A 19791-nucleotide genomic window follows, 5' to 3' on the forward strand; every position below is an offset into this window, starting at 1 on the left:
TACATTTTTTATGTCATTTTCATGGTGAAAGATATATTCAAACAATGCCTGCCAGAAGAATATTTAAAACATTGTCATATTTGAAGAGAAAAATTGATAATATTCCTTCAGAGGAATACAGAATCTTGATTATGCTGAGCAGAAATTAATTCTTTGGGAAAACAATCACATTCATACATAACAAATGCTGACATTTACATTTATTTAAGACTCGAATAGACAAAAACTATAGATGTGCTATATTGTCATCACAGGAAAGCATCTTAATTCCTAATTTGTTCCAAAAGATTAGTGGAATTGCTTCTTACCTTTGGTACTTAACTTCACTTTAAAATAAAAAAGGCAGCTGTAACTTGAAAGTGAATATATATTTGAGAATCTGGTACAATTTTAATGACTTCTTAACTGTAAAATTAACCAGTGATCTAAAAAAAGCTTTTTGCTTTTTTTTGAATGGACGCTCAGGTGCTTATGTAGTGGTAAACCTACTTAAATTAAACACGGGTTTATTAAGAATGCAAGCTGAGCAAACTTTGCCTTTGGAGAAAAAATTTGTTAAGCTCCACAATATTTTGGGATCTACAAAGGAAAAAAACTATTTTTAAAAATTGTTTGTAAATGATAAATAAATGCTAATAATACTATGCTTCTGAAACAAACCATCATAATAACAAACTTTAAAGAAGTCACATTCATCAACTGTGCTGTGGTTAATTGTTTATAAGACCACAACAATTACCCAGCAAAATAACTGCAGCTTTGTTTCCTCCTGTATAAAGCTAATTAAATCATAGTACATTGTAGTTGTTCTGCACTAGAATATTAGATGAGTACATATCAGGTAATGGGGGTGGCAGTTTCAGTGAATAAAGTGACATTGAAAGATACTGGATGACTAAATAGAGACTGAAAGCCTCTGTTGCCAAAAATGTATTATGGGTGCTAGTAACTCAAGGTTCACTTGAGTTGAACCTTGACCTTCTGCATCCAAATGCCAGGTCTTAATTGCTTCAAAAGAACAGAACATTTTTCGAAATTAATTTAATTAATTCTAAAACACCAGGAGAAAATATGGCCCATGAGGCAAGAAATACAGAACAAGACCACAGCTTCCTAAGGGCTTTCAAGACCCTTCTGCCAGATTTTCTTATACAAAATTATTCAAATATTTACCTTCAGGAAACTAGAGAATTACTAATGAATTGTCATATCTTGTGAGGAAAATAAACCACAACCTACTTTTCTTCTAGTTTTGGTCAGAAAATACTCCAAACAGATGATTAAATGACATTAAAGGATTATAAATAGCAACACATTTATAAGGAGCTTAGAATAGGTAGATAAGAAAAGAACAGACAATAAAGAAGTAGTGGAACGTTTTCTCCTCTGGTTCAATAACAGAGAAGCATTCATTAAAAGTGTGTAAATCTAAAGTGACAAGAAAGATGTTTTCTTGCACGGCTGGCATGAGGAATTTATTGCTGTTATGCGCAGACTCTGACCTTCAAAAGGATTTAAGTGGCTGAACATTCACTTGGATAAAAATATCTAGAGTTATCTTAATAAGTCTATTAAAAATCCACAAGCTAAAAAACATAAAACTTTCTGTTTCATACCAGAGAACAGTTGCTAACTGGGATTGACCAGAGGCTTTTTCTGGTGACAGGTGATACCTTATACATCTGTTTCCTGGGATAGTCTTTAACATGGTTAATGTTAGTCAAAAAGAAGCCACATTTCCATGTACTTCAAAACATTGGAAAACCTCAGACAGATAATCTAACTTTAAAAAAGACACAGTGAGTCTACTTTTCAAACACATAAGGAGGAAGTATAGAGGAGGTATTCATATACAAACATGAATAGACTGGCTAATTATGTGAATTCAATAGCTGCAAGGTTTATCACCTTTATGCACTGGGAGAAGTAACAGCTCAAAAGTTTTGAAACTTTAATCAGTTATTCTTAATGGAAAATGCAGTTTGCATTGTTCTTCCAACCTCCTGCTTTGGCCTTAGCCTTACTGCTCTTTTTTTTAAAAGAAAGTTACAAATCCATGTAGCTCCGAATTTAAACTTAGATCTTACATTCTGTGCGAAATGTTAATGTCATAATGTATTAGCTTCATAATACTGACAAGTACACTTGCTGCCTATGGATGTTTCTCTGACTGTTGATTTACATTTTTTGGCTTAAGCTTCTTTACATATGAAACTGAAGGAAGACAAATCTGCTACAGAAAATGCTAATTAAAACCCAGAATTGTTAAAAATATGTATGTTTCGCATTCCTGAGAGCCGTTGTTGAGACTATTTCCTCTGAAAGCTAACCTACCTACTTAAATAGCATGTAGTTAGTTTTAATCACAATTAAAAGCTAGCTGTCTTCAAGCAAAAGAACTAAGCTTAGTTTTTATGGATGTGTCTTGTGCATCTTAATCCTTCCCAGGTTTCTTACATTCCCTCTGTTTTCCAGACTGTAATGGATTTATAAAAATGTGTCTGCTGGCTGATTGCCGGCAAGGACATAACTGGACAAAAAGCATGCAGGATTTTTTTAGCACTGATAATGAACTGATTTGTAACTGCCCTCAGATGTTAGTCTGGAAGTCTTTGATTGTCTCACCAGACTAGAACTTACTATATTTGATACCTATTCTTATGCCTAGTTTGGTTAAGGGGCCAAAGGACCATGATGCAAGCAGTGGGGGAAGGACACAGAGCAATTACACAAGATTTATCTCCTTTGAAAACCATACTGAAATGCAATGCCCTACATCAGTCTAGATCAGCCTTTAATAAGCAAAGAAATTTCCTGGTTGCTTATGAAAAACTGTTAACCAATGTTTTTGACTGGAAGAGTTATTTCCACCAGCACATTATCAGATACTGCCAATTTTCTTAACAGTGTTCACCATTATGTTTCCCAAAATAGACTAAATTCATGCTGGTTTGTTCACCTTTAGGCTGAGAGCCAAATATAACTCCCTAGAGTTTGATACCTTGTGCTTCCTAGAGATAATTCGTTGTGCAAAATGAGCTGTTGGCCTCAGCCCAACAGTTGTTTTTTATGAACACACTATACACAGAAAACACGTTCAACCATACAGCTAACTGGTTGTGTTGGGGAAAGATTCAACTGAAAGGCAAGATAAATCTCACAACTTTCAGCTCCCTGCCACTTGGAGCTGAAACTGTAAGCTGGGTGGATAGCCTGCAAAAACCTGTTCTATTGTCAGATAGTTTCATTGACCATCGATCAGATGGTCTTAACTGAAAATGAAGAAGTATTCTGGACAAAGAATGGTACCTTTTACATAAAAAGTTTTAACTCGTGCCATAAAAGCAAAGAAAAAATCCAGACATTGTGAACATTTTTAGGCCAGGATTGCCACCTATTTGTACACAGAACCACATTTCCAGACATTAAGGTTCTGCTGGTTTTTTGCTCCTGGCTTCTTTTTGCTTCTTTTAGTTGGCCTTCATCACTCCTAGATGTACAGCTCAAAATTATTTACCAATGGAACATTTTTTTCTATACGAATGTTTTTACCATAACTTCTTTAGACATAGCTTCAATTTCAAGTCTGGTAAACACTGCCAAAAGGTGAGTAAGACACTATTTTTCTGGAGTTATTATCTAAATCACTGTTCATCATTGTTTTTATCCCCAATCCCACGTACAGTTAATCAGAATGACACTAGAAAACAAGAAAAAGATATCACAACACTAACTAAAATTGTTACATACCTTTGCCAGTTTGGGTTTCTGAGCATATTTTGTTAAATTCAGTCGAGACAGATTTATGAAAGGGCCATCTGGATTTGTTATCATTGAAGCCTGAGGGGGAAAAAGAAGCTTTTTAAGTGGGAAGATTCCCTACACTTTTCCTGAAGATTTTCAAAATATTATTAGTATACAAAAAACCACCAAAATTCCAAACAAAACATTTGTAGATTCACTGCTCTACTGTGCAGTACTGACTCTCCCTTTTTATTCTCTGTCTATCCCCACTATTTCCATAAGCATGTAGCTTGGAAGTTGGGATACGTAACCAAAAAAATCTTCAAGAAATACTTAGGAAGATTAGTTCTTACCTGCAGTAGTGAGAGGATGCCACATTTTGCCATTAATGTGATTTTAATATGTATTACACACTCATGCTGGTTGCAGTTTATTAATTTTGCCAATAGAATGGAATAAATTAGTATAAACTACTCTCCTTTTGAAGTGATGACACTGAATGCTTATCAATTGTTTTGTAGTAGACACTTATGGTGAAATCATGTCACAGTCTTTACATGGTCTTCCATTAATAAAAACTTGTCTCAAGGAGCCTGTGAATTTGGAATTTGTTGGAACCCAGGAAATTCCTCTGACTGCCCTGGAGGACTCAAGACCCTGACAGGGGGCTTGGAGACCCTGGCACGGAGTCAAAAACACCTGTGCCTTTGATTTTAGCCCGGGGGGAAAAACCTACCAACTTTGTACGAAGATGTACAAGCCACAAGATTTTGAAGAGAATGATAGTGAATTTATGACTGGGTGAAAATGTAGAATTTGGGGGTTTTTAGAATGGGGGTTCAGGAGGCAAGATGGAGGAATCTGGGCATGTCCAGTCCTTCTCCTTCTTCTTCTTAGCCCCCATCTTCTGCTGTGATGGTGGCACTTTTTAGATTGGTTTAGAGTAGAGACGAACTGCCTAACATAGGTGATAGGTATTGGAAAATTATTGCAAATAAAGTACACGTAGTTTTTAGTATAAAAAGATAACACCACCCCAAGGTGGTCAGTGTGCCTCAACCCAACCTGCCAGACATACCTCGTCGCGTCAGAGAAAGAATGTTATAGATAAGAAAAAATAACCTTGAGAACAAGAGTCAAGGAAATCTGTCTTCTTCTTCGGTCTTGGGGCTGGGAAAAAGAGACTTTCTAACAGCTTGGGGTCATCTCGACACCAGAGACGCCGTCAGGAAATTATATGAATCCAGGCGAACTTGTGAATTTATGTACATTTTTTTTTTACACAACCAGACTATCAAATGCACAAAAAGTTATATTTTCAAACTCTATTTTGAAAAAATTAAAAAAATTAAAAACACTTGCCTGCTTCAAAGTTGAGTTTAGAGGCAGCTTTTAAGTAAACTACAATGTCAGTGTGGCAGATACTGTGACTAAGAAATCTTCACTCTGGGAAGAGAGGTAAGCAACTCACCGTGCCCGGCCTGACATAGCCCCCGGAGGCACTGGTGAGGGGCCGAGCTGTGAGCGCTGTTCGAGGCGTTCGTATCGCCTGCTCCATGGAACTGGGCCGGCCGCTCTGCGTGCTGGGTCTCACAAATCCTGTGATGGGCCTTCCTGACTGAGTTACAGGCCTGAAGATGTCAAGTACATTATCCTTACGTTAGGTGGTATTTATTGACAGAGAATTTAAACTGTTATACCCAAAGCATTTCATTTTCAGAATGATTTGTTCATTTCAAACTCATCGCATTTTAAAAAATAAACTATCACATACCTAACAGCTGGGCTGGGGCCTCCACCTTGGCCAGTTCCAGGAAGTTTCAAAGATGTTCCTGGACCTATAAAATAAGAGCATTTCTCATTTCACTTTAGGATATTACTCCCTTGTCCAGAGGACTTCAAACATGATTGTGTTTTATGATAAATAGTAAGCTAGAAATTTCTTTATTCAAACTGAAGGGACAAAGATGACAAACCCCAAATATTGCATTCAGTAGAATAATTTGAAACACTGATAATTTGAAAGACTCTTGCAAGAAACCTGCCAAACAATGAATGTTTGGCAGTTTTTCTTTCTTTCACCCTCTCCATTCTCTTCCCCATCCCACCTGGGGGGAGCGAACAACTGCCTGTGTGGATGCCTACTGGGACTGACCCAAACAATTGTCAAGAACATCTTAGAAACACCATACAGTGCTAAAGGTAAAAGGTTAATGAAATACTGAGACCAGGCTAACTTGAAATGGCATATTTTCTATCTGGCACCTAGACTTGAGTAAGTAAATCTAAACCTTCACCTACAGAGCAGATGGAGAATGTTATCTCATGACATTAGACCCTGGTAAGATCCCCACCTACAATTTAGAGCACTGTAGAGTGTGAACTCATCCATACCCAAAGGTCATCAATGAAAACACAACCAGCTTGAGCCCAGGTGAACTGATGAAGGGTTCCCCTTTTCACATATTTCTGTTTTGATAGTGGTTCATTAAGAATTACTAAATCCTGCAGGTAGGTTTTCATTCACTGGCATTTGATTGGGCAGTTCTTCTAATCTGCTAAGTGAATGCCTATGAGATGGTTTTAAATACTTGGTTAAAAGCAACATATGACATCTATACCTTGCAGTCTCTTCACTGCTTGTTACTATGTATAGAAAGAAATGAGATTTAAGTTGACACAGACAATTACTGACAAATCACTGTTACTCATCTATGCATTTTCTATACACTTATTAACTGCTTTTATTGCAAATATTTCCAAGAACTGAAGATAAACTGATAGGTAGACAGTTTCCTTCCTTCTTTTTTCCCCAAAATTGTAAGTAGCCACCTGACCAAAGCTGTATTTAAAGTCAAATAATACAAAAGAAGTTATTAACTATGATCTCCTTGGCAAAACCAACTAAACATGCAATTGGTGCTAAAATAAATAAAAAACCGTAGGATTCTCTCTCTTTTCACTGGATACACTCGGGATTTCTATTGCTTACTTGCCTTCTATAGTCCTGTGAATCTTGAAGTTTTTACTCCATAACAGAAGGTTCATTCAGCAGAGTTTCTAATATGGTAACTAGGGCACTCTTCAGTGAAATGGGGAAAGTGGATTTCAACTTTTTAGGCTAGCAGACAAATGTGTTACTCTTCCACTTTCTGAACTATTTTTAAAACTATTGCTGTCATATAAAAGAGGCGAAGCATTAAAACTCCTTTTTTCAGACATGTTTTTTAAGAACTACAATTGTTTTGAGTTTTTGGTGTACTGGGAGAATGCTTACAGTTCCTCTGACCTCACCCCAGGCAACTCAGTCCTTACTTGGGGAATTCCCAAGCCAACTAGTTATGAATAGATGTAAAAGGCCACAGCAGTGCAAGTTGCCACTACAAGTGTCAGAATTGAAGATGAAATTTCAGTAGTTAGTGATGACTGCAGATGACTCCTTTAACTCCCCACTTAATGAAATAGCTGTGATTATCCATAATGCCAATTAGTACAACTTTCTGAAAAATATGCTGTCAAGGTAACACTTTTAAACAAGATTAGAATATTACCTGAGAAAATTAATGGTGTTAATAGTCCAAAAGTAACATAATGGATTTTTCTGTAAAACAGTGCTCTAAGACATCTTCATTAATAAACAAGATTGATGGAAAATTAACACAGCAAAATTATAAGAAGAAAGATATCATTACATATGTGTGAAGAGGAACCACAGAAAAGTAGTTTTTTCCCATGGATCCTATACACTTTAGTAATTATTTAATAACTCACAACTGACAGCAAAGTCATTATTAAGAGTTTAATCTGGAAACTAAGATAAGGGCAGATGTAAAATTGAAATGGATATGTAACTGATGCAGAAGGATTTAAACTGCTTAGTAGGCAAAGTATAGACAATACCAATATGAGAGTGTAATATGTAATATCACACAGTTTTATGTTTGTGAACTATGACTTTAGTGGAGAAGGATATTCTGAAAGATCTGCCACAGTGAAAGACCCGAATCAAGACCAACTATGGCTAACGCACTTTAACAGGAAAAGGAAAAGCCCACAGTCAGTCAGCACCCATTTTTATTAAGTCATGTGTACAAGTGGAGTAATCACAGAACCAAAGAATGGTGGAGGTTTGAAGTGACCTCTGGAGGTCATATGGTCCCATGATGCTCAAGCAGGGACACCTGAAGCCAGGACCCGGTTGCCCAGGACCCTACGTAGATGGGTTCTGGATAGCTCTAAGGAGGTAGACTCCACAGTCTCTGTGGGGAGCCTGTGCCAGTTCTCAGTCACCCTCACAGTTACAAATAAATGTTTCCGGATGTTCAGAAGAAACCTCCTGAGCTTAAATTGTGCCCACTGCCTCTGATCCTGTCACTAGATGCCACTGATTCTGTCATCCTTGCACTCTGTTTAGTGATTTCTATGCTTACCTTTTATGCAAACGTGCAACGTTAGAACACCTCAGATGTATAAAGAAAGTAAAATCAAGGTGTAGAAGAAAAACATGTTTTCTGCATGTTAGTGGATCATTGTCTGGTTTGGTGACTACAAAGACAAGTGGATAACTAGAAAGGTTTAAGAAAATACTTTCAAGACTCAACTCAAAAATTAAAAGATATAGCTCAGAATCAGATTGTTTAGCTTACCAAAGAAAAATCACTGGATGATTTAATTACAGATTTAACTACTAACTTGGGAAATATACCTTTGAAAATAACTTTATATCAGGCATAAAATGTCCAAAAAGAAGCAACAGGTGGAGTTTTGGTTAATAATTCCCACTAAAGATATGGCACACTGATAAAAGCTATTAAATTTAATAATTTACAAAAGACTTCAGGGACTTCTCTATCTTTGGAAAGTTCTTGTACTTTCTGAAAAATTATATACTAGCTCAGGCACACCTAGCAGATTTGAAGCATGAATAGCAAAGGTTTATCTCAATGATATAGAAGTGCAAGCTACACTATTGTAATAATTTTCTTTGGTTTTGAAATCTGTGACACACTATCCAGAAAGTCAGCTTTTTTTCAGTTTCAACATAGCATGAATATATTTTTCCAGAATGCCTTATTTCTAAATAGTATTCATCAAATTATTTTTCTTGGAAGATAATCTCTACCACAGGGGGCACAAAATCAAATTAAACTCCAGATTTTATTACTATGGTATTTTAAGACAGATATCCATAATTAGTTGATCACAATGTATAAACACATCTCCAGTACTGCTTGACTGTGACTAAGCATGTAATGAAAATTTTAAAAAGTGTAAGAAGATAGATATGCAATTGCCTACATCTATACAGACAAGAAAAGCTTTTAACACTTCAAGTGCCAGTTTGGTCTATGTCCAGTTCTTCCTTGAATTCCTTGACACAGTATGTCGTTGAGAGCCATGCTTAATAAGTTACATAAAAATTTCCATGTGAACTGTACTAAAGAAACAGAGAAAAATACAAATACTGCCAAAAAAGTAGTGGAAGACAACTAATTGCTGTCCACTTGAAAGGGAATTGATGAAGCTGAAAAATAATTGCATAGAAGGAACAATGACAGAGCCAAAGAACTGCTCTGTGAAGGAAGAGAAAAATTAAGTAGAGAAAAGCAGAAGAAAGAAAATCAGTTTAGATAATGTTTGCAGGACATGATATCAAAAGGTGGTATCTGACTGTTGTCTACACTACAGGCATATGGATAAAATTCACAGTATACCGAGGGCAGATCTTTTTTCTAGTTTACTGCAATGCCTAAAGAAGCCAGAAAGGAGTAACCAGTAAAAAAATAGTGATGGAAAAAGCAAGGGACCATTTGTATGCTCACTACATTTCCTCAAATGTAGAGGAAAAGCTGACAAAACGTGATTGAGCACAGTCTGAACTCTTGTCTGACAGGCCTAAGTACTACATCAAGAACTCATGGTGAATTTCAACATTGCCATGCAACCATAAAACAATCTAAAATGCTTTTTTTACAAATACCAACTGCTGTATCAGGTCACCTCAGTTTGTACTATTCTAGATGGCATAAGAGATGGTCAAAAGAGCACTTGTTGAGTCAATGTATTTAAGTGAAAGTCAATCTTACGTGCAACTTGAGCAATGGCATTTTCATCCAGGAGGATCTCTGCGATTCCTTCTTGATCCAGATCAATTTCATCCACATACACCATTTCTGTCAAAGCTCGTGTTTTCAGGTTCCAAGCAGCCTGAATAAGGATAAGTAAAAAGTAAAATGTCTTCAAGACACTAAGTAAATAATCTAATCAGCAATTTTATCATTTCTTTATTATCACTTCACAGCTTTATTAGGCTTGAATAAGGTATTGAATTAAAACAGCTGAGTATGTCTATCTATCTGATGGAGGTATAAAAGGGGACAAAGTCCTTTGTTCAAAGCATTAGCTGTAAAACACTGTATAAATATATACCCCAGGCATTTCAGATCATGAGAGTATTGGAATCCATTTTAGTGACCTGAACTGACAAATTACTACATTGTATGTCCTGGAAGATAATCTGAGCAGAGTGGAAACACAAGCATAACTCTGGCCTATGTGACAAGCTCTGTGTAGATTGTGAAGACACCTAATCAGTGGGGAGAAAAAAGAAAATAAGAAAAATCAATAGCAGCCATATAGAAATACCAACAAAGTAAGTGCAGGTCCAACTACTTTGATAATTTGATATGCTTGTAATGTACTCATAGAACTGGCATGATATAGGAAGTCACGAGACCAATCCCTGATCTTCCATCAGATATTGAACAGATAATCATAAATTTTCCAGAGTAAAAATCACTGCCAAAATAATTAGATTTGCTTTTCTAACACGGAGTACAGCAATCTGGTGGAAATGCATATTTAATACTGGCTAAGGAGACCTTTCAAAATAGAAACAGACTATCTTAATAGAAATAAAAGTCAAACACATGGAAATGTTTGTTCCTTAAGTAAGGGGTATGAGAAGATCTGAAACTCAGGCTTATTTAATTATATACGTAATCAGTTAATGAGACACTTCTCATTCACCCTGTCTTTTCCTCTAGACTTTCGTTATACTTCTATGCAAATCTGTGCCAATCAAAAAGAAAGTGTATCTAAAGATGGTGAAATATTCAACTATTCTTTTAAAAAGTGCTTTCTTTCAAAACAGAAGGAGACTTCAGCCAAGCTGATTCAACCACAATTACAAATTTTTGCTCAAGAATGAAGAAAAGGGAATTCAGCAGGATGATCTGAATCTAGGCCAGACAGTCATAATCCATCTCTACTTTATTTTCTTTTAGTTTATTCTTATGTAGTAGGATGACAGCCTTTAATTAATTTTGAGATTTCTGTTAGATGCTCGACACCTTTAGCAGTTTTTCATTATTCTATGAAGTATTTTGTTTATTGAATTTTTAGTACCTTGATGCTACTCTGCTCTTTTCATAGACATGTATATCTGCAGTCAACATGATCATGTCTACATGGGGAATATCCTCCAATTAGAGTTCTTGCATAGCCAAGCACAGGCTAATTTCTTACTAGAATTAAGAAATCTGCCCATAGTAATGATCTTTTCCTGGAAATTGGAAGTAGTAACTCCTCTACACTAATTGTTAAAACTGAGGTCAGTTCTTTACAAAGACATAAGTGTATTATTGTGATTTTTCCACTAACTAACATGTGAAAATGTGTTTTTAAAATCAACATGTCTCTTTGTCATTACTGGGCAAATATCTGTCATACAAAATAGATTCCTTAGGCATCTCTTCAAATGTAAAGTTCCTAGTCCCAGGCTTCACAGCCAACAAAAAAATTCATATATCACACAGTATTCCTTAATTAAACATCTGTTTGTAGATTACAGATTATCTGCTTTCTCTTTGTGGGACTGATAATTTTGGTTTGTTATAAGCACCATGTCTGGAGCTTATGAAGATAAACTGCTTTTTTATGAAACAGCCTTTATATGGTAGGAAAAAGAAAGGGAAGCTCATTTCAGACAACCCACATATTCATAATATAACAAATTTAGCTTTCTTAACTCAGGACAAAATTTACAATACCTAATAGCAATTAAAGAGGTACAGAAATGTGATGCAGTACATAAGTATACAGTATACAGCATAAGTCTAAACTCCAGAAAGGGAAGTGACAAAGTGTTTTTCACTCAGTTTATGAGAAGTTTGTAACTGAATCAACTATTTTCTTATTGTTCCTGAAAAGTCCAAAAACCGAATTAAAAATATGAACTTTGTTTTCTCTGAACATGGTAACATACTTTTCCAAGAGCTTGTATTCTTCAATAATACTTTCTATTATAATAAATTTTATTCCATACACAATGAAAACCCAAGAAGACAACCACATTGTGAAGGGTAATAATTACACTCAAGAAGATATCCAGCAGTGTTTCAGTGAAACCATTCTCTATGTAAACAACTTGCATGAATTCATGGAGTGTAATAAGGACCTGTAAAATATGTTATGGAGCTGTATTTAAAGCTGCCATTTCACATTGCATTTAATCTCTTCTGACTGTAGGCTGGAGTCAAAAGATGCCATTACCTGCCCAATACTATTCTTGCTATTGCAACAATCGAGAGCTAATGTGGGCAGAGGGAAAATTAATTAATTACTCTCATTCCTCCATCACTTATGCAAATCATCATCATGCACCTACAAGTCTACTAGACTCTGCACAAGGTAGGCAGAGAGCTGAGCTGCAAGAGCAGGAAGAGCATGGGTAAGAGCCCACCATCACATGCATTAAATAAAACATGAAAGTGAGCCCTAAGAGCACAAACATTGTACTGTCTGTAAATACACCTTGTTTTCTTCCTAATCTCATCTGCAGATGAAGGTCATTCAGTTCAAGGTGGATTACATTTAGCTTTTAGAAAGCACTGAACTGCTGAAAAAATATGTAGGAAAAATATGAGAGAAATAAAATTCTATCAAATATAAAAGTTGCCTGTTCAAAATACCAAAAATCTTCCCCTTATCAAAAGTAATGCCTTACCAACAACAACAACAACAAAAAAGTTATTGAGGACTTAACTAAAAAACAAGTATTATTCAGTGTATCAGAAATTCTTCCCAATTATTGTATCTAATGATTGTATTTATGGAAAGAACTTTACCTGAAATACAGTGTATTCAGAATCAAGCTCCTGAAAAGAGAGAAAATAGAAACTAAGGAATGGAAATGCCAAGCAATAAAAACAACAACACAAGCGTATTCATACTCTGTGACGACCTCATTTTGCACAAACATTTTGTCTCTGGCACATATATCCAGATTTTCATTTTATTACATTATCTCAACTTACACACATTATGAAGCCAATCAATGTTTTGCACAATGAAAGTGAATTTGCAGTAAGTGTATCTTTCTGATACCTTTGCTTTCTTGCTTCTGCTGAATCTAGTCAAATCTTAGATTAACATATAATCATTATGAAGCTGAAAAATGACAGATTAAAAGAAAATAAACTTGGAAGATGCATGTACATCTCCTAAAAATTAACCAGATTATTACACCATGGTCTTTAGCATGCCGACTTAATAAAATCCATTTTTGCACATTTTTTTTAGCTGCTGCTGGTGATCACAATGATACCACCCAAGAAGACAAAAGAATATTTAGTGGCTTTTTCATGGTACTTTCATGATGAAAACGGTGTATTCATTACACTTTACAGTAATATTGCAAGTGTAATAAATGTCAAATTAACAGCCTATTTCATTACCCCAAAAAACCCAAAAGAAAAACTACCAGATGGAGTTTACTGTAATTGAAAAAAATGGAACTTGGATCTACTTAAAAACTTCTGGTAAAATTGAGTAAATAGTGACAGAAAAAAATGTAGGTTTATCACCAATTAATGTGTAATTATCATGTTTACATAATATTTAAATTACCCTTCACTTCCAGGGACTAGGTATGAGTTTTGCCGAATGTATTACTTCAGCTTTGGACTAGGAAAGTGGGAGATAAATGTTACTTTCTCTAAATCACTATGAGTCTTTTGTAGTGTCAGATCATTTCTGCTTCTAGACATAGTGAAAAATTTCTTGCATATTTGGCATTGTGTAAATCTATCACAGTTAAACCAACTGTATCGGACTGAATACACAATCTTCAAGTAATTCAGACTATAAAGGGACTTCTGAAGGTCTCTAGTCCAAAGCCCTCAAAGCAAGGTCAGCTATGAGGTCAGTTGAGGTTGCTCAAAGTCTTGTCCAATGGATCTTGAAAACTTGCAAGGATGGAGGTGGCACAGTGCCACTGGGCAACCTGTTCCACTGCTGACTATCCTTATAGAGAAATGTTTTTCTTCATACCAAGCCAAAGCCTCCTTCACTTCCCTGCACCATTGCAAGTGGTCCCTGCCTCCTATTTTCTTGATAACCTCCTTCTATGTATCAGAAGCTGCTATTGGATCACATCAATTTCTTCTCCCAGCTCAAGCACTGCCCTGCTGCTGGCTTGCTTTGCAGCCAAGACACAGAGCTGGCTTCTGTTCCACCAGGAGAATGGCAATGTCCAGATCACCCCTCTATAGTATGAGTCATGGTCTCCTTTCAATTTGAACCTTTTTACTTAGTAAATTCTATGACAGCAGAGACCTGGAATACTGGTAAAGCAGGTGAAGAACATCTTCCTTCTGCAGAGTAATGAAATTTGTGGCCTTTAAAGGAGTCAAAAAGTTGTTCACTGGTGTAAGAATGCATAACTCATCTTACACACTGAACATTCTGTGGAACTAAACATTAATTCAGGGATTAATCTCAGTTTACTGTGATGTACCTGGGCCTGACTAAGGCACTGAAACTGGCTTTGCATTTTAGTTGTATGATTAAATGAACTACTACAATTCTTTTACGTATAGCAGTTGTTTTCTAAATAAAAAAACTATTCAGCTTTCTAAGCAATAAAGGACATTGAGATATTTCAGCTTACATTTTGTTCACCCCATTTTGTCTGAGTATTACAGCACACATAAAGATGGTTTTAAGAACAGTAGGCGGTCTTCCATACCATATGTGCTACAGTAACTAATGAGGACAAGTTCAGATTATTATGTCAACACTGATACAAAAACACCTTGATTTTACAGATGTGTATCTTACTTTAGGCACTGTTCATTACTTTAAAAAATATTTTAAAAAACAAACAAATTTGCTTATGTAGGAGCACTTATATTACTATAAAATACAGAAATTACATCCCTCATCATTTTGGCAAAAAAGTGGAGTTGATCAATAATACTAAAACCACTGCTCTCTCATAATTGTAGGCGAGAGTATGCATTGTTCATACATACTACCACATTGTTTCAGTTTTTGACAAGAAATAACTTTTGATTTTAAATAACTCTCAAGCAGGTAACAGGATCCTCACATTAAACAAAAGTATGGAATAACAAAAATTACATTAGAATATAGCATACTTTAACATGGGTGGATCCAGCAGTTGCTACACATGCAAGTAATGCACAGGAACTAGATTTCAAATAGAGTTCTTTGAGAGGATTAACAAACAGCATTGCCCTGTAAGCTTGTCTCTCAAAACAAAAGCTCAAATTTATAATTCATTTACACATATAAAGCTCCCTTGAAAGTAAAAAGATTGTAAAACCAATGAAGGAACTATTTAATCCAGATCCCTAAATCCACTGAGGGCACTTTAATATTAAAATGCAAAGTCAGTTTATTTGAATACCAAAAATACTTAGAAGAATTAAGTTTTTGGATGCTTATAGCCTGGAAGAGGGAATTTATTACATTATATTTATTACATTTATATTATAATAAGGCTTCACTCTACAATTAGTTTCAGGTGAGTATAATTTAATACATGCAAAATATTAAAATTATTACATTCGGAAAATGCTCTTCAAATGATTAAGAGCAGAAACACAGGAAAAAATCCCCAGACCTTTACCCAGGAACAATGACTTCACTCTAAGTGTTATTATTTTCATGCATAAACTTACAGTCTCTTGCATCAGTAAGTGATTTCAGTTGAAGATGCTTTTCCAAATCAAGTTCAATGCTCATAAACATAACTGTGATAACTTTATTATGACCTTACAAAAACAAGTATGCAAATTATAGCAGCTAGAAGTTCAACACGGGAGAAGAAAGGATGAATGAACAAAAGCAAATCCGCATAGCAGACCATTAATCAAGTTAAAGGAAGAACAGCCACTATATGTCTATTAATTATATTGGACAATTTATTTTCTATTGTTAAACTAGAGCAGGCCTCATACATGGGTTCTGTTTATTGCCTTGAATCCTACATATGGAACACAAAGAGTAATCAGATTAGGTGACTAATCAGGATGATCAAAAGAGACGGTCCTGGATTGTATCTCCTCTAGGTCATGCTATTACTATAAACACAGAAGACAAGGCCTGTTTGCTTACAATAGGAAATAATTAAACTGAACACCAGTATTTCACGTGTTTCTACGACCAAATGCCAGTCACACAAAATACAGTTTTTATTTATCCTGAGATAACATAGAAGTGAATTCCACCAATAGCATTTATATTTCTAATTCTTAAATGAAGAAATGCACAGGATGCTTTATAGAAAAAAAATTCGATCTTCCATAAGATGTAACCCAGTAGGAGCTAATTATTCTTCTATCACAGTGTTATTTTTTAAGAACTCTTCAGGAAAACTTCATTGATTTTAAAACATTTCAATTTTGTTGTTGTGCCCTTTAAGAATTCGAGATTTATAATGGCACAGCATTTGATACTGCTATGTAAGAAAATTTCTGATTCATGCCTAGTTAGCTAAAAGGTCAACAAAGTACTTAAAAAACCTCCTAGGGCTTACTGCATCTGGTGACAGGGTTCAAAGAGAGTTCTGCACCAATTAAGATAGCCTCTAAATGTATGCACATGTGACTATTGACTGGATCATCAGTAGACTTATTTTTAAGATCTTTAAAGCATCATTTGCCATGTCTTAAAGGAGAACTTCTTGTCATTATGCTTGTCATACAAACACATCCTGAATACTATGCTATATGTACAGAGAGTGGTAAATCAAGGCATAGGTCAAGATATACTGGTCAAGAAAACTCCTTACTACATTTTTAAGTGTGGTGGCAAAAATGCACCTACTTCTAAGGCTATTGTAAAAAGCTGGTTTCAGCAGCCCATAGCTCTAGGACACTGCTGCAGATGCAATGGAGCAGGAGTGGTGCTATCACTTAGCAGACAAGATGGGAAAAAAGCGCAGGCTTTCACACAGGAAAGACCATCTCTTTCAGGCATGAAAACACCTCCAGCTGGGCAATGTTAGTCTCTTCCTTTACTTACCTGCTGTTACATTACATGTCTTAGAAGGGAGAAGGCCATTTGCCTGAGCATGAAAAAGCCCTGACCTCTAAGAGTCACTGTTGAACTCAACCTGGGCATTTCTTTAAAGGACACCAGCTCCTGTAGCTTAAATTATATCCTAATGCATGCTGTTCAAAGAAGTGAGTCCCTGAACAGTGACAGAGGCTACTGTTCCCACAAGATCCCTCTTTGCCTGGTTGCAGAGGTTGGGAAGCACATGCTTAGCGGAATATGGGACAAGAGGATAAGAACAGATGGCACAGTGATTAAAGGCACTGAGTATGCCTCATGCTGCACAGCAGCTCACTTAATCCAAACTTTCTGCAAGTGTTGTCATTTGTCTGTCTGCTTTCCTGCTGCCCCACATGACATACAATACCATTCTATACTTGAGCTTAAGCACAGAGTAGAAATGCAGCTGTCTTTACATTCCCATGTTGAGATCACAGATTGAAAAAATGTTTTGCTCATTAAAAACTTTATAAATTAAGAGCAATGGAAGAATCATGACCTTTACAACTTTTATTTACTATTATCTGTGTTATTTCAAGAGTTGCTTTCACAAATCAAGTGTTGTCCTTCCATATGCAAAGATCACATATATAAAGACCTAATAATGTAAGTACATATAAATAATACAGCACTAGCATGGAACTGAGTCCCATTTAGGGGTCAGGAATAATGTTCTTGGAACACTTTCTCCACTAAAAATGGCTCTGCTGATGGCTCCTTGGTGGTGCCTTACAGTATAAAACATAAAAAAAGGATCTTTTAAATATCTATTATAAATCAGTTCAAACAATTACTGTGCTTTATATTTACACTATTGACCATGCAGCTTTCTTTCAAGATTTGTCCTTTGTGATAAAAAGACCTGCATTCAAGATTCTTACAACATCTGTCTATAGGATGCTTTGAGACTTATACTACTTTTAAAATATAGCATAAAAAATGTTTACATGTTTGTAAACATTAATCCAGAAACAACTTTCCCAAATCCTTTGCTCTTACAGAAGGGAAATATGTAGGTATTGAAAAACATGTCCTACGTTTCCAGAGACCCTGGAGCTGGAAAAACAGCAGAGAGAGGTATGCAAATGCCTCCTGCCCCAAGATAGGACTTGTAGGTGAGCTGAGCTAAAATGATATCTCTTAATCTTATGTGATTGGTCCATACAGCAACTATGATATCTAAGTATCAGTATGAAATCAACAGGAACATCCCTAGCAGACCTGATTTTTAATATCAGCTTTTCTCTCTTTAACTCCGCAAAATCTTGAGTGCGTTAAAGTTCCCGTTTGGACGAGCCAGGCCGCCCCAGCTGTCCCGGCAGCTCTCCGGCAGTACCGGCAGCACCGCTCCCCCCGGCGCTGGGGCCGGGCCGGGGAAGCTCCCCCGGGGCGTGTCTGAGGAGGAGCCGCAGCGCCGGCTCCGGAGAACGGGGGGGCGCGGAGGGGCGGCGCTGCCCGGCCTCCTGCGGCGGGGCTCGGCGCGGCCCAGCGCTCGCCGCCTCGCTGCCAGGGTCGCACCCGGCCCCTGCGGCGGCCGCAGCAGGCGCGGCGGGCTCCCGCGGTGCTGAGGCAGCCGGGACGCGGCCGCTGCCGCCCCTCACCGCCGTCTCCCGCCACGGCCCGGCCGCGCTACCTGCTCGCCGGGCGGCCTCTCCAGCAGCTGCGAGCAGACATCCGCGCACTCCCGGAACTTCCTCCGCCTGAAGTAGCTCCAGGCCTGGAACAGCGGCTCCAGCCCCATCTCGCAGGCGGGAGCACCGCGGGAGCTCCGGCCGGGCCCCGGCGCCTCCCGCCGCGTTGCCGCCGAGCGGGGCCGCGCTGGTGCCGCCGCGGAGCCGCCGGGCCCCGCCTCGGCCGGCTGGGGCGGAGCGCCGGGGCCGCGGGGGAGGCGGCTCTGGGCGGCCTGCGGGGCCCTGCCGGTCCGGCCGGCTGCCCCGCGACCCCGGGCACGGAGCTGCGGCCCCGCTCTTGGCCGAGCCCCTCCCGGCCAGCGACTCTCGTGCGCTTATTACATTGGTGACTGAGAGCTGAGTTTGATCTGTGATAGTGGGATCAGTAGACTTCCAATAACCCCACTGGTTTTGACTGTTGTCATTTTCTGTCTTGTTATCTAGAGGAGTTAGAATTAATGCCTGAACAAGGATAATACAGTCCATTAATCCATTAATATTTGAGTAAAATGTCCTTGAGAGCCATAGAGTCCTGGTTGAGAAAAGTACAGATTGCTGTGAACAACACTTTTCATTCTTGCAGACTCTGTCAGTTCCTTTAGTTCATTAGTTTTTGCAGGGAAATTATCAGACCGAGACATTTAGAGATTTAAAAACGAGAACACAATTGCTCCTAGGTTATATGTGCTATTAAATGGTGATTGAAACCATCAACTGAAGTAAAATAAAAAATGCCGAGGAATGCTTGGACGAGTAACGGCATTTGTGGTGTGAAAATCTTTGAGGGATGAACACTAACAATATTGCTAAAATCATATTGTTGCCATTTAAAGAAATCCTTCTAGTTTTATTGCTTTTGTCTCACCTAAACTACCAATTTGTCCAAAATGCATGAAATTAATACCTAGGCTAGCAAGATCAATGTCAGATATAAAGATGGAGAGGCAGAAGTGCCAGTCCCAGGACTATCACTTATTAAAATATGGGACTAATTGGCTTGAACTGAAGTAGC

At 37.4% G+C, this 19791-nt stretch overlaps 1 protein-coding gene across 1 annotated transcript in view; it reads right to left on the minus strand.

The window, feature by feature from the left end:
- Positions 1–18924, minus strand: part of TTC8 (tetratricopeptide repeat domain 8) — a 40406-nt gene extending 21482 nt beyond the window's left edge. The window contains exons 1-7 of the mRNA XM_084208058.1: positions 18743–18924; positions 12873–12902; positions 9831–9951; positions 5519–5582; positions 5216–5375; positions 3751–3840; positions 4–48 (exon numbers count right to left, since the gene is read on the minus strand). Of these exons, the coding sequence (XP_084064184.1) occupies positions 4–48; positions 3751–3840; positions 5216–5375; positions 5519–5582; positions 9831–9951; positions 12873–12902; positions 18743–18850 (618 nt within the window). The 5' untranslated portion in view covers positions 18851–18924. The remainder of the gene's footprint in view (positions 1–3; positions 49–3750; positions 3841–5215; positions 5376–5518; positions 5583–9830; positions 9952–12872; positions 12903–18742) is intronic.
- Between the last annotated feature and the right edge of the window lie 867 nt (positions 18925–19791).

This window comes from Fringilla coelebs (genome assembly GCF_963513975.1).
Source record: "Fringilla coelebs genome assembly, chromosome: 6".
NCBI lineage: Eukaryota > Metazoa > Chordata > Aves > Passeriformes > Fringillidae > Fringilla > Fringilla coelebs.